The sequence below is a fragment of the Dermochelys coriacea genome, chromosome 13 (assembly GCF_009764565.3).
Source record: "Dermochelys coriacea isolate rDerCor1 chromosome 13, rDerCor1.pri.v4, whole genome shotgun sequence".
NCBI classification, from domain to species: domain Eukaryota; kingdom Metazoa; phylum Chordata; order Testudines; family Dermochelyidae; genus Dermochelys; species Dermochelys coriacea.
In genome coordinates, this window is record NC_050080.1 from 30,330,976 (window position 1) to 30,345,551 (window position 14,576).

The 14,576-nt window shown below is 57.2% G+C and overlaps 1 protein-coding gene across 8 annotated transcripts in view; it reads right to left on the minus strand.

Moving 5' to 3' along the window:
- The window catches only part of SOGA1 (suppressor of glucose, autophagy associated 1), a 106,204-nt gene that overhangs the window by 36,162 nt on the left and 55,466 nt on the right, over positions 1-14,576 (minus strand). For 4 of the 8 annotated variants that reach the window (XM_043495526.1, XM_043495523.1, XM_043495525.1 and 1 more), the window contains exons 9-13: positions 13,612-13,749; positions 10,572-10,739; positions 5,161-5,412; positions 4,185-4,241; positions 3,340-3,410 (exon numbers count right to left, since the gene is read on the minus strand). In XM_043495526.1, the coding sequence (XP_043351461.1) occupies positions 3,340-3,410; positions 4,185-4,241; positions 5,161-5,412; positions 10,572-10,739; positions 13,612-13,749 (686 nt within the window). The remainder of the gene's footprint in view (positions 1-3,339; positions 3,411-4,184; positions 4,242-5,160; positions 5,413-10,571; positions 10,740-13,611; positions 13,750-14,576) is intronic. The other 4 variants (XM_043495528.1, XM_043495527.1, XM_043495524.1 and 1 more) reach the window with 2 other exon arrangements.

A 14,576-nucleotide genomic window follows, 5' to 3' on the forward strand; every position in this document is an offset into this window, starting at 1 on the left:
GGAGCAGGGAGCCTAGCGGGGGGTGGCCTTGCTGGACCATGAAGGAGGATCCAGGTGCAGTTGCTCTAAATTGTGAGACAACCATCTTCAGCAAGCTAGATGAGAGGTGGTTGCTCTCAGGGCTATTCACCTGGCTCTGCCAGCCAAGGCTTTGTAACTCACCAAATGAGAGAGCAAACCCAGAGAAGCGTCTAAGGCAGACACACACTGTCACTGGCGCAGCCCCAACAGCGAAGATGCTGGAGAGCAGGGAAAACCCAGAAGCAGCAGAGAGAGCCTGACAGATGAGAGCTGAAGAGGTGCCAGGAATTACAAATGCTGTAAGGAGCCTACAGCCTGGACGAGCCGAGGAAGATGAGAACACAAATGACCTGCCGCTGGGGTCATGCCAAGGAATCATTCCAGTGAGTCCCCTCTGAATGCAGCTGCTCTGGGTATGTTTCCTGCATGGCTAACAGGCTCTATCTAGGTGGGCTGGATTACACAGCTGTGATCTCGAGGAGCACACCCGGTATTTATTGCTGCTCACTCCGCTGGGCCTTTGTGCAGTGTGGTGAAATGCTGGGTGGGCTAACCAATTGCAAGGAAGGGTTCTACACCAACCCAAGCTTCCTGTCCCCAGGCAGGATTTATGGCTACAAGCCAGTACAGCAGTGCATGCAGTGGGGGAGGGACACTATCAGGTGTTGGGTGCTCCTTGCTGCAGGCCCCACCACCTTGGTACACACCACCCAAAGCAGGTGTCTTTTGGGGGGAAATGAGCATCAAGTTTAGACCTTCAGGAGCTGCCCAGAGAGGCCACCCAGGATCATCAGCTGGTGAGACCAATAAGATTTGGTCCTCCAGTGGCTAGAAGAGCCAGGAGTAGGCAGAAGCCAAACAGGGCTCAACAGTCAAGATGAAAAGGGCTGTCTGCCTGCTCCAAGTGTGCAGTTCTGGGTGACGTTGGGATCTGTCTTAACCTGAAAGCCTGGCCTGGCCCCCCACTCCCAGCACTGTTCAGCCCCAGTCAGCGAAAAGACTGTTCTGGGCCAGGTTACGCCAGGCACAGCCTGCCTGGCCATCCTGCCTTGAGTATCGTTTGGTTGTACAGATTTCAGGAGCTTGCTCTGGGAGAGGTTCCCCTGGTTCAGGTGAACCTGCCGCAGGCAGGTCCCTGGGAGAAGATGCTCCGGACCGGAAGCATGAAGCAATGGCATGTTTGGGGCAGTGCTAGCTGAATGCAAGCTGGAAACAGGGCAGAGCAGAGCAAGCCAAACCCTACAAGTCTGTTTGCAAGGGCTGGTCACAAACCTACCCTATGCATTCACCTTTGGGTTCAAACTCGAGCATCTGTCCCAAACGCACTCGAATCCCCCCAGCCCCCGCCTCCCCTGGCAGTCCTGCCCCACTCACACAGCTCTGCAGGCTCTGGGAACGCCCAGGGAGCAGATCGTGCACCTCTCCCCTGCACAGCAAAACCAGCAATGATTCTTCCCACCCTGCAGCCAGGTCCCTGTGTAAACAGGGCGCCCTCCACCCAAATCCCTCGCCCAGTAACTAGGTAACACCCTGGAGTTCCCTAGCAGCAAAGGATTCTGGGGCATCTCCCAGACCCTGCTCAATAACGGGTGCTTTAGGTTCATGTTCCTTGTGGAGGAGAAGCCAAGTTTACCTCTCTACCCCAGGGCACCAATGTTCCCTCTAGGCTGCGCTGCCCAAGAGTCAATCAAGTGCCGCGCATATCTGGCGACGTGCCCCTCCCCCCGCTGCTCTGGGGCCACCTTGCTCCTGCCCTCTGCCTTGGAGCCCCTGGGCAGCTGCTCCCGGGACCCTCCTGCTTGCTCTGCAGAGCAGGGTGGGGCGGTAGAGGGAGTGTGTGCTGATTTCAGGGTGTCCCCCTCCCCCCTGCCCATGTACCCCATCTCTGCAGAGCAGGGGTAGGGAGACAGGGCTCAGGAGCAGAACAGAGCTGCTGTGGTCTGAGTTCTGGTGAGTGCCTCTCTGCTTAACAAGACAACGCATGGTCTCTTATACACTTCCCCAGCAGCTGGCGCGCGCACACACACACACACACTCTGTCTCTGACTAGGGCCTTACCAAATTCACAGTCCCTTTTGGTCAATTTCATGGTCATAGGATTTTAAAAATCGTAAATTTCATTATTACAGCTATTTAAATCTGAAATTTCATGGTGTTGTAATCATTGTGATCCTGACCCAAGGAGGAGTTGTGTTTGTGCGGGGGGCCGGGGGGGAGGTTGCAAGGTTATTATAGGGGGGATTGTGAAACTGCTACCCTTACCATCACTGCTGCTGATGGCCGTGGCATTGCCTTCAAAACTGGGTGCCCAGCCACCAGCTGCCGCTCTCAGGCCACCCAGCTCCAAAGTCAGTGCAGAAGTAAGAGTGGCAATAGCACGACCCCCCTATAATAACTTTGTGACCCCCTTGCAACTCCCTTTTGGGTCAGGACTCCCAATTTAAGAAACACTGGTCTCCCCCATGAAATTACAGTATAGGGTAAAAGCACATAAAAGACTAGATTTTGTGGTGGGAGACCAAATTTCACAGTCCATGATGCATTTTTCATAGCCGTGAATTTGGTAGGGACCTATCTTTCACACGCATAGTCTCTCTCACCTCCCAACACATACTTGTGTTGCTATTGTTGTTACTTCTCGGTACTTCCTGCAATGCACATATATTCTCTGTAATTTTATTCTTTCAAAGTATATTATTTTAGTTTTTTGACTGGTCTGTGCATTTCATAATTTTATTTCTCTCTTATGCTTAAATTTAATTCTTTGAGTAGTGAGTTCTAACCTGTCCTGGCTGGAGTAATTATCCCTACGGTAACTTTAAAAAAAATATATAATATCTAGGTTTTTTGTTTCTACTGGTGGCGCACATCCACACATTACCTCGATATTGGTGCACATAACAAAATTTATTCCGCATATGGATGGAAAAAATTGGAGGGAACATTGCAGGGCACCATTCTAGGGGTTGGAGCAGCAGCCTCCCCCAAAGAGTCTGTAGGGGGAAGCAGATCCCTAGCACAAGCTCACTGTCAGAGTAGCAGCCGTGTTAGTCTGTAGCCGCAAAAAGAAAAGGAGTTAGTCTTTAAGGTGCCACAAGTACTCCTTTTCTTTTTGAGATAGATGTGAAGGCCATCAGATTCTGAGGAGATGAGCTGGGGGGTCCTGGCAGCATGACACCTGTAAGGAGGGCTGTGAGCCCTTCAGCGCACATTCACCAACCTGTGCCCTAGTCTGAGGCTCCTGCGCTCACCCCCCAACCCCCAGGAGGAGTGAACAGTGCCAGGCTGCCCTGTACCAAGTGGGTGTATGTGTCTCACCTTTTTAAACTGGCTCCCTTGGGGTCTGTTTCAGAAATGGTCTCTTTGTCGGTGATCTTTTCGTTGAGCGTCTAGAATGACAAAGGAGGAAGTGCTGACGTTAGCTGGCATGAGATCTGGACTTGGGAACGGTACGTCAGGCCAGGGGACTCCAAACCAAGAAGCTGCACTGGCAACTTCCCAGGAGTGAAGGAGCTGTACCTCATCCATATCGATGGCACAGTACAGCTCATCTGGCAGCCAGGACTCCTGGGTTCCATTCCCGGCTCTACAACGGCCTCATTAAGTCAGAACTTTTCAGTGCCTAAAGTTAGGAACCTAAATCTGTCTTTTGGCCCTCAGGAAAGAGACCTACAGCCCCCATGGCATCAAGTGGAGCTGCCAGTGCTCACCAAGCCTAGATCAAAAGCCATGTATTCAGGGGTCTAACTGTAGGGCCCTATGTTTGAACCTGCCCGTAATCTTGGTGCCTCATTAACCCGCCTGGTAACAATGACTCCCCCTCCCCCCCCCCCCCGCGAGATCTCAGGGTGCCAAGGGTTACATAAATGCCATGCCTGTGAGGTCCCATTCATGATCCAAGGGAGCGGACTGGTCAGACTGAGTGCTCTGGGGCAGGGACTGGCGTGTTCGTGTCTGGCACAGAGGGGCCCCGCCATGGCTGGGTGCTGGGCATGACTGTAACACAGCATGCAGTGCTCCACCCCAATCCAAGGGAAGGGGGCTGGGCTTCTCCTCTCAGAAGCAGCTGTTCCACCTTCCCAAGGAGCCAGTCTCATGCCCAGCTCACTCCCTGGGAAGCTGCTGGCAACGCCCCCTCCCCCAACAGCTGCTCTCCTGCTCACCTCTTTCCAGTTGCTGCCCTGCTTCTCCACAGCCCACCGCTCAGCTCCCTTCTGCAGCTGGGAATCGCACAGAAAAGGAGCCAGTCACTCGACACAGGAGTGGGGGAGAGGCCTTGTAAGAGCAGCTGCTGGCCTGAAGGCAGGAGCTGCCCAAAGGGCCATTCTTGCAGGCAGGGGCGGCTGAACTGGGGCTCAGCAGCACAATTGCTTTCCCATGGCCCAGAGCGCTCTCGGTCAGTGGATGTACTGGACTCCTCAGGCTCAGGGCAGGCCCAGGGCCGCACTCAACTGGGCGGGGCTGCAGGAGCCTGGCTGGAGCTGCTGGAACACAGCTGGGCTGGGGAGCTTACAGGACTGATGCATGGGGAGTGGGAGACCTAAGGACTGGGGCAGGCCTGCAAGGGGGGACAGCGAGCCAAAGGCAGAGGGGATGAGTTCCACCCTGGGGATCGTACAAACCAGCTAGCAGGGCCTGCGTTCACCCAGTCACCACAAAGTGTGAGCCACTGCCCGCAGGGGAGGGGGCTTCTGAGAGCAGTTTGGGGGATGTGTGAATGTGTATTCCTGTTAGCGTATTCCCATGAGTGTGCACTATGCAAGTGTCATGTGAGCATGTGCAAAAGCAGGCCGGGACCACTTGCGTGAGAACGTGCATGGCAGTGGCTGTACACACATACGCTCATGCGAGCATGTGCGTTCATGGGAGCAGAGAGCACTGGCGTGAGAGCTTGGGTGTATGCATGCACTCGCACGGTCACACAAAGCCCCATGAGCAACAAGCACTTTTGTGAGTGTGAGCCCAGCGACACGTACATGTATGCACATGAGGGTATGCTCCCAGGAGCATCTCTAAGCACCAGCTCACATGCATGTGCATGTACACATGCAGGAACAACGCTCCCATGAGCGTCTCTGCGAGTGTGAGCTCAGGTGCGTGTGCATGCACACTCCAGTGAGTACGTGAGTACGCCCCTACCTGGTTGATTTTGTTCTGCAGCTCTTTCACTTGCTGTTCTGCCTGCTGCTGCTCATCCTTGAACCTGCCTAGCAGCTCCACCTTCTCCTGGTTCCAGTTCTTCTCACTGATCTGGAGCTGCTTGGTGAGGTCCATGACTGCACTGTAGGACTCGGCCAGGAGGTGCTGGTGTTCCTCTCGCTCCCTCTTCAGAGCCACTTTCCAGTCCGATGGGGCTCGCTCTGGGACCCCTTTCCCAACCTTCGACTCCAGCTGCGGGGAATCCAGGGGAGAGATCAGACTACAGGCACACCCGCCTCCAGGTGAGTATTACAACCTGCCAACCACCAGCCCTTGCTAACATTGCGCTGGACCAGGGGGCTATTGCTGGGTCAGCTTCTCAGAGCCTCACCTGGCATGGAGTGTGGAGCTGCTGTGCCCACAAGGGGACAGTCTCTTTCTTAAAGGAACAGCAGGGCAGCTGCCACCATGGTCATGCAGAAGGGAAGCACAAAGCTGAACATGCAAGCTCAGGTGCTAGCAGCCTGTGGCCGGGGTGGCTCTTGGAGGGCTGGCTGGGAGGGAGAACCCAGCTCAGAGGTGCGGGCGCGAGCAGGGGGGGCATTACAGATCTTTACAGCCGATCGCTGGCTGGGACCCCATGGAGGATGTTGGGAGATGGCGCCTCTTGTACTCAAAGCAACGAGCCAGATCCCAGCTGGGCACTGACTGCACAGGGACAAACACTCCCGGATAGGACCCTCAGCGTCCCAGGCTGGGGGACTCAGTCCCAGGGTTAGTTAGTCCCAGTTCTTCGGGAAAAGTGCCATGAGATCTTCAGCTTGCCTCTGGCCCATTATCTAGTCATACCACACTCCCTGTGGCAGCGTCTGAGCCCCTCTCTGGGCACACGCCAGGAATGGGCAGAAGAAACCCAGGTTTAGCTCCTCCCAGCGCTGCATGAGGAATGGGCTTAGAACCCAGCACAGGGGTTTTGGAGCACAACCTGAGTGGGACTGGGATCACGGGGTGCCTGCACAATACAGTACTGAGGCCAGGCAGTGAGAGCAGCGGTCAGCAGACAAGCTGGCTAACATCCCACACCTGGGAGAGGGACAGCAGCAAGGAGCACTCAGGCTGAGAGCAGATGGCTGCCCCCCTCCCACGCAGCAAGGAGACTCCTAGCTGGCCGGAGACTGGACACAGACTAGCTGCACTCTGAAGGCAAGGGGCCACGCTGGGAGGAGGCAGGGCTAGGGCAGGCTATGGGAAATTCTAGAGCCCAAAGCCAGCCCATGCCTGTGCACTGGACGCGAGAGGCATGGGATACAATATCCAGGATCTCCCAAGCCCTGAGGCCAGCTCACGAGCAGGGGTGAATCTGTGTGTCTCATCCTGGGCTCAGCAGCTCAGACAGCTCACAAGGGTCTTAAGTGTGTGATGGCTTGAGAGGCAGGTTGAAACCACTGACAGCTGCTCAGAGAAAGCATCAGCAAGAGATGCTGCTGCTGCCAGAAACATCAGATCAACAGTAGGGGCAGGGGCACCGCTCGGGGACTAACCCCCGAGCAGCGTCCAGTGCCTTGGGAGGTAGCACCGAACAACAGCTGGCCATTTTGGGGTGTAAACCTAACTGGGTTCTCAGTTAGTTTCTCATGGATCTGCCTTGCAAAAAGGGAGATGAAGACCCAGGAAAAGCAATCAGAGAAGAGAACAGAGCTCAGGGCATCCGAGGGCAGGTTAGACACAGACCCCAGTGAGACGGACAAGGCAATACCACTACAGCACACAGCAGGGTCCAGCTAGCAGGGAGCCAAGGCAGGGCTCTCCTCTGGCAGACAACAGTTCAGATAGCAGAGTGGGAAATGATTATTCTAAGCTTGGTGATAAATGGGTCTGGATGCTGCATGGATGCTTAAAGCCAGGCCTGTCCAATGACACTAGGGGATACTACAGTCTGAAGGAAAGCCTAAGAATGACACCTCTGGAGCATGGGGCTGGCAAATGGTTTATCATTCATGACTTCATTAGGGCCCAGTGCATCTCTGAGCAGGCCCTGACAATCACATTAAGCTAGCATCACACTGACATGGCCCCCAGCCCCAAATAGCTCAGCGTGATGGGGATGAAACCAACAGGTAGCCTCAGGACATTTCCAAAGCAGTAAAAGTTAGACGACGGGACAGAAAAGATGCCCTGGCGTCAGAGAGTGGCCAAAGAAACCAGCTTGTTTGCCTCATGGCCTAACTGTTCTCCTGCCCCCGGCCCGTGATTTACTGCCTGCAAATTGCCTGCACACACAGCCTGCTCAGCTGGAGAGGGTCCCTGACAATTCCACTGACTGCTCCTCATGACCCCCCACCCCTGCCCCCCAAACAGAGAGCGCCCCTTTCCCAACAGGGTTAACCACCATTAGAAACAAGCTTTGCTCCCTGACTACTGACATCCCCAAGGATGCCTGGTTTGACCCTAGAGTTGCCAACTTTCTACTCACACAAAACCAAACATCCTTGCACCGCCCCTCGCTCCCACTCACTCCATTCCCCCTCCCTCTGTCACTCACTCTCCCCACCCTCACTCACTTGCTCATTTTCACCGGGCTGGGGGCGGGGGTGAGCTCTGGTGTGGAACCGGAGATGAGGGATTTGGGGTGAAGAAGGGGGCTACAAAGTGTGGGAGGGGGATGGGGATGAAAGGTTTGGGGTGCAGGAGGGTGCTCTGGGCTGAAACTGAGGGGTTTGGAGGGCGGGAGGGGGATCAGGGCTGGGGCAGGGATGCAGGGGAGAGGGCTCCAGCTGGGGGTTCAGGCTCTAGGGTGGGCCCAGGGATGAGGGATTTGGGGTGCAGGAGGGTGGTCCAGGCTGGGACCGAAGGGTTTGGAGAGCAGGAGGGAGATATGGGCTGGGGCAGAGGGTTTGGGCATGGGAGGGGGTGCAGGCTCCAGGCGGCACTTACCATAAGCAGCTCCTAGAAGCAGCAGCATGTCCCCCCTCTGGCTCCTATGCAGCAATGCGGCTAGGCGACTCTGCACGCTACTCCATCAGCAAGAGCCACCCCCGCAGCTCCCATTGGCCGCGATTCCTGGCCAATGGGAGCTGCAGAGTGGTCACTTGGGGCGTGGGCAGCGTGCAGAGCCTCCTGGCTGCCCAACGCATAGGAGTCGGAAAGGGCACATGCCGCTGCTTTCGGGAGCTGCACAGAGCCATGGCAGGCAGGGAGCCTGCCTTAGCCCCGCTGCGCCACTGACCGGACTTTTAACGGCCCGGTCAGCAGTGCCACCAGGGTCCCTTTTCAACCAGGCGTTCCGGTCGAGAACTAGACACCTGGCAACCCTATGTGACCCCTGGGACTCACACAGCACCCCCAGCAGAAGGTCTTGTCAACACACTGGCTCCAGCTCCCAAGCTCAGATGCAGTTGCAGCACTGCCGCTCCTCCTGCAAATCCTGGCCATGAAAAGGTTCTCCAAATTAATCTGTCGAGTAACACATTCTCCTGAAGCCTGGGCATTGTGGTCACCCAGCATGTATTACCTCCGGTCATTAGAACCAGCAAGGTCATAAATCCAGGCTTCATTTCCACTAGTTTGGGTTCTGCTGATCTCAACACTGCCTGCTTTGAGCTGCACGCAAGCCTGGCATGACTCTGAGCATGCGACAGCTTGGAGATGACTATTTGTAGGCCAGAGACATCAACACTGCACGGCCAAGGGACTGCAAGTGCCCTGATCCTGGAAAAGCCCACAGAGTAGACGGGTACTGGGCAAGTATTTCCAGGTGTCAGGAAAATGTGCTGATTGCCACATGAATTGGCTTTGCAAGGCTAGCAGAATGGACCCTCACTGTTAGATGGGCCAGGAATGTCACTGGAATCTGCTTGCCTTAAAGTGCAGATCTGCTCAGCAACAGCCCTTCACACTGCAGTGTGTGGATCAAAATCCAAGCTGTTGTCCTTAAGCACTAAAATCAGTCTGTGCTCCTGGCAGCCCTGCCCAGCCAGCACAGCTGACAGAGAAGGCGCTGGAGTCTGCTCACTTGCTCCCACTCAGCAACACCTGTGCTAATGCCTGCTACAGAGCCTTTATTAGTGGTTTCCTATGCATAGGAAAAAGCCCAGCTTGACTCTCTGATCCCAGGCTGATTCTCCAGGTCATGCCGTTTCCTTCTACTTGTGAACTGACATATGCGAGATGGAATCACTGAGATAAATACAGAGCCTCCTGGTTGAAAAGGTGACCCTAGTGTCACAAATGTGGTGGTGTCTGCCTGAGTCTGCAGAGAGCCTAACAAAAGAGCTCGGAGAGGGGAGTTGGTCCATGCAGCTCCATGTGTGTTAACCTACAGTCTAAAGATGGCAATGCTGTTAATTTTTTCACTGCCAATCAGCACCCAAGGAATTTCTGAAAACTGCCGACCAATTCGCTGCAAGCGGCATCTCATTTTGGCATCACATGTGGGTGGAGCATGGATTATGGGCGGAGTTTGGAGGGTACCACCTCTTTCTGTCTCCCAGAATGAGGGATTGTCAGAAGTGAGGACTTGTAGCTGCACCTGCTCAGTCTCAGGGTGCCTATTAGCACAGCAAGGCCGCCTGATGGACCATTCCACCTGACCGGCTGAGGAGGTCACCAGCCTGCTCCTATGACCATCAGCAACGACTGAATGATCTCTGGCTGCTCATCACACACGCCCGCAGCTGTGCTCTCTCTGGTGCCTGCCCTGCTCCTAGCCTTGCTCCAGCCCTGAGCCTGGCTTGTTCTCAGCATTGCTCCTGGCTTGCCCAGTCCATTTCCTACTTGCCTACTGGCTTCCTGACTCTGGTGCCTGAGTCCTGCTCCAACCACTAGGCTTGGCTGCCCACATCCCAGTTCATGACAGTGGTGCTGGAAAGCTATCCTGTTCAACCAGGGTCCCTCTGAGCATCCTCAAGGCTCACTGCATGCTCAGCCAGCCTCTCCACTGCTTCTGTTTGGGAGCTCTCCAGCCAGGATACTCCTCCCACCTGCTCTGGGTCACCAACCCAGCAATCTCTGCAAGGGAAATAATGGGCATCATTTACTCCAACAATTGGATTCTCACTGTCAGCCCTGTTGCTATAGAAACTCCCTCAGCAGCAGCAGAGATTTCCAATTAAGATTCCCACAATGCTCTGCTTTCATCCTCTGCCCCAGCCCAGCTTATCAGGCTGCAGACATCTCCTGCAGCTCTCAGCCCCTCTGATATTAGACAAGCACCGGGAAGCACACTCTGCCCTGCTGGGCTCTGAGCACACGCTGCCGTTGCATTCAAAGCCCTGCCAAGGGGGTCTGCTGGGGCCATCCTGCTGGCCTGGAAGGAGGGTCATCCTGAAGCAGGGATTTTAGGGGGAAGGGAAGCCAAAGGAGGAAACCCCCCCTCCCCCGCCAAGACTCCAGTGCGTGTCTGCAGCTCTTACCTGGGTGATGTGGCACTTGAGCTCAGTCCGCTCGACCTCCCAGGCAGCCTTGGCCTTGGCAAATTGCTGCTGCAGCTCATTCATGCCCTGCCTCTCCTCGCGCAGCTCCGTGCACAGCTCCTTCAGGATCACCTTCATGTCTGCCAGGGTCTTGACGTACTCATTGGGCTGCCGGGCAGGGGAAGGGAGAAAGGCGTGAGCGCGGGCAGCTGTTCACAGACATCTGCCCGGGAGGAGGCGCTGCCGTCCACTCTCCCGGAGCTGCGGGCGCAGGGCTCCAGGGCCCAGTGTCTGTCTATGCCAGGCAACGAGGACAGGGAGAGGCAGCTCTGCCGGCCCCAGGGGTCTGGTCTAGGTTGTGCTGCCTCCTCCCGTGGATTGAGTTTCAAGAATGTGTCTTGCCCTACAACCAGTTCAGCAGCAATGGAGCCAGCTGGGCTGTCCAGCCCCCACCACGTCCAGCCTTGGGACCTGGGGAAGGAAGGTTCACTCCAGTCCAGCACTCTAGCGAGGGGCTGTAAAAGCACCCTGCAATACACACCGGATTCATTTCATGGTCCTCAAACCTGCCGTAGAAACCCCCTGCTGAGGATGCCCACCCCATGGGAGAGGGGACACAGAAGTAACCCCGAGCCCCTTCAGGCCAGTAGGCTGCAGAGTTGGGAGGGCAGAGCACAGGACTGGGAGACAGAGCTGCACAAATCCCCCCCACCCCAGTCCCCCTCACACAAAGGGGAGAAGGACCTTGGCCAGCTGCTGGGGGGCTGGGAGAGTCCTTGCTGCGTGCAGCAGGCCAGTGTCCCTCCATCTAGGCAGTCAGGTTGGAGAACCAGCAAACGCCAGGGCAGGAAACAGCTGCAGTCCCTGCCCTGTTCACTGGGCTCCAACCCTCCCCCCACTGCCCTGTGAAGCTGCCAGGCTGCAGAGAAGTCCTGGGGAATGCCTAGGGGCTCCCTCGGTGGCACCGCCAGCCTCCAGGGAGCTGTCCTCTCCCCTTCGCCTGGCACCAGTTTGGAAAACGTGCCTCAGCCCAGCAGCAGCTCAGTCTCACACCACCACGCGCTCTCAGTGCCCATTGGCTTCCGCCCACCACCCAGCTCCCCGCTCCTGCCGGAGCAGCTCAGTCTCCCACCATCACCCGCTCTCTGTGCCCATTGGCTTCCGCCCGCCGCCCAGCTCCCCGCTCCTGCTGGAGCAGCTCAGCGTCCCACCACCACCCGCTCTCAGTGCCCATTGGCTTCCGCCCGCCACCCCACCCCTGCTGGAGCAGTTCCAGGGCAAAAGGCTGAGAAACAGTGCAGTGCAGACCCAGTTCCAGGGCAAAAGGCTGAGAAACAGTGCAGTGCAGACCCAGTTCCAGGGCAAAAGGCTGAGAAACAGTGCAGTGCAGACCCTGGGGTCAGCATGTAGAGGCTACCCCCTCCCTGGCCCGTGAGGAGGGTGAGAGGCCATTCCCCCAACCCCACAAGCTGAAGGGCCCAAGGAAGCTGCAGCAGGCGCCTGTTCCTGCAGAACTTGGCCCTGCCCACTGAGCTCACCCAGCCACCATCTCAGGAAGGCCAGGCCTGCCGGGTGGCTGGGAGGCCAGCCTCAGGGCCTCTCCCAACACCCCTGTTCGTCCCTGGAGGATCAGAGAAGAGGAGGAATGTCTGCAGAACAGGGGCAGAGGGGCATACAGGCTGGCATGCTCCACGGAGGCTCCCAGCAGAGCCTCACACACGCTGAAGGCGGGAAGGAGGTTGTCTCTTCATTGGCACTTCCGCTGTGAGATCCCAGGCAGCCAGGTGTGCAGCCCCAGGGATGGGAAGTTCAGACTCCTTTGTACTGCCGGCTACACCCAGACGCCAGGTCTTTCATAGTAAGGAGCCAGGCTTCAAGCGCACCTTGTTCTCAGCAGATAGAGCAGGAGGAAGCTGGAGCCAACAGGACACAGCAGCTCTGCCGCAAGCTAGGCCTCGAGTTTGCTGGTCAGGCCCAGCCCCTTGCTCTGCACGACACAGAAAGCATAATGCCCCAGTGCAGAGACTCCGGCCGGCCCTGGGGCCTGGCGCAGAGACTCTGGCCAGCCAGAGCTTATCCTACAGCCAGCTGCCCTGTTTGCCTGCTATGGGACATCCTGGTGGTGCGGGGAGCTGGTGACAGGTGCCCCGCACTGCAGTGTCCCTCAGAGCCCAGCACAGAAGCTGCATGCAGGCTCCCTCCCCGTCCAGCTTCTACCTTACAAGGGCTAAACACAGACATCTGGATGGCTGCTGCTCTCCAATGTAAACATGGATCGGAGCCCACGGGCCTCAGCTGGGGCAGGCTCAGAGACATCCCCCACTCAGCCTCACATCCACCCCTACGAACGCCTCCCCACAGCCCCCAGCAGCGGATGATGTTTCCAGTACAGACCTGCCCACCCCTGCACAGGATCTGCAGCCCCTGCTCTCTGAGGAACATCCACATTCCTGCCGGCACCGGGAGCTACGTCACCGGGTTCAGGGGCTCCCTCGGCTCGTCTGTGCGGCATTAACACTTTCCAATCAATCCCCAATGCTTACAAATAGCAGGAGCAGCTTGCACTGCAGCTCTGGCCCTCGCCCCCAGCACACATCAGGGCTTCTGGCCTCAGTGCCTGGGCAGCAGGGTCTGACTGTGACCAGGCCATTGGTGCTGGGCTTAGGGTGCAGCTCACCCACCCACAGTCCCTTCTGCCAGCCCAGGAGAGGGGCCTGGATGGCAGGACTGAGGGGCTGCTGCAGCAGACATGCACAGGGCCCCGGGCTGCCTGAGCTCCCAGGGAAACAGCACCCTCCCGCCCCAGCCTGGCCCTGCACAGCCTCCTGGTCCTGAGTGCGCTTGGCTCCTGGGAAACGAGAACGGAGTCGGAAAGGAAGGGGGGATGTAAGGCACCCTGCCCACAAACATGCCCAGTCTCTATGCTCGCTCTTCGCTAGAGCCAGGCACCAGCCTGTGCCCGGGGAGCCGGGCTGAGCCCAGAGACTACAGAGCACTTGCCCCACCACCACCACTCCAAGCTCAGCGCATGGGCGCCCACCGCAGCAGGCATGCCAGGGTCCCAGTTCACCGTGTTCTGGGTCCAGGTGTCTCCGGCACACGTCTTGTTATCGGCCTGCTGCTGTGGGGCGAGCTCCTCCTCCTCGATCAGCAGGTACAGCTCTTTCATGCTGTTCACCTGGAAGCACAACAAGATACAGTCGTCCCCCTCAGCCTCCAGCCACGGGCAGACGAGGGGCTCCAGGTCCAGGGGAGTGGGGGGAAGGGGCCCTGGGGCAGTGAGAAGTTGGCACCCATGGCTGCCTGTACCCAACAGAGCCCAGTGACAGGAGGTGACTGTGAGCTGGGATGGAGGGCCACCAGGAGAGCTGTGTGTGGGGCCCAGGACTGGAGTAATGGAGGAGCTGCATGCGTGGACTGAGGGCCTTCAGCAGAGCTGTAGGGTGGGGGTGATCTGGTCTCAGCACCTCCCCAGCTCGTGTTTCCGGCTCTTCCGTACCAGGCACCAGAAACCGCAGACTCATGCCAGGGCACAGAGTCATCTTTTGGCCTCAGCACAAGGCCGGGCCATAATGAGGCTGTTGTTACCAAGCCTCAGACACGGTTGCTGCCGGCCAGAGGCTGCACACTCTGTGCACGTCGTTTGCTCTCATTTGTGAAGAAGTTTAGTGCTCAGAGAAGCGAGGGACTCGAGCCCGGGCTCGGCACAAACAGGTGCTGGGCAAGCTTCCCCAAGGAGCAGCCATGCACTTAACTGGCATTAGAGCAGGGAGCAGCTGCCCTGGCATGCAGATGGGCGTCTCATGGACGTGTACATGAACAGTAATGATGCAGAGGTGCAGCCCGGAGACTAACAGGCCCTGGCCTGTCTGCTGGGATGCAGGGCTGGAGTCTGAGGGCTGACCTGTGCTGACTCCGGACTCTCCTGCTTCCTGCCCTGTGATCTCCTCCCTAGCACATGACCATTGCAGGGGAGCTGAGTGCCAGCTGACATTGTGTAACAGC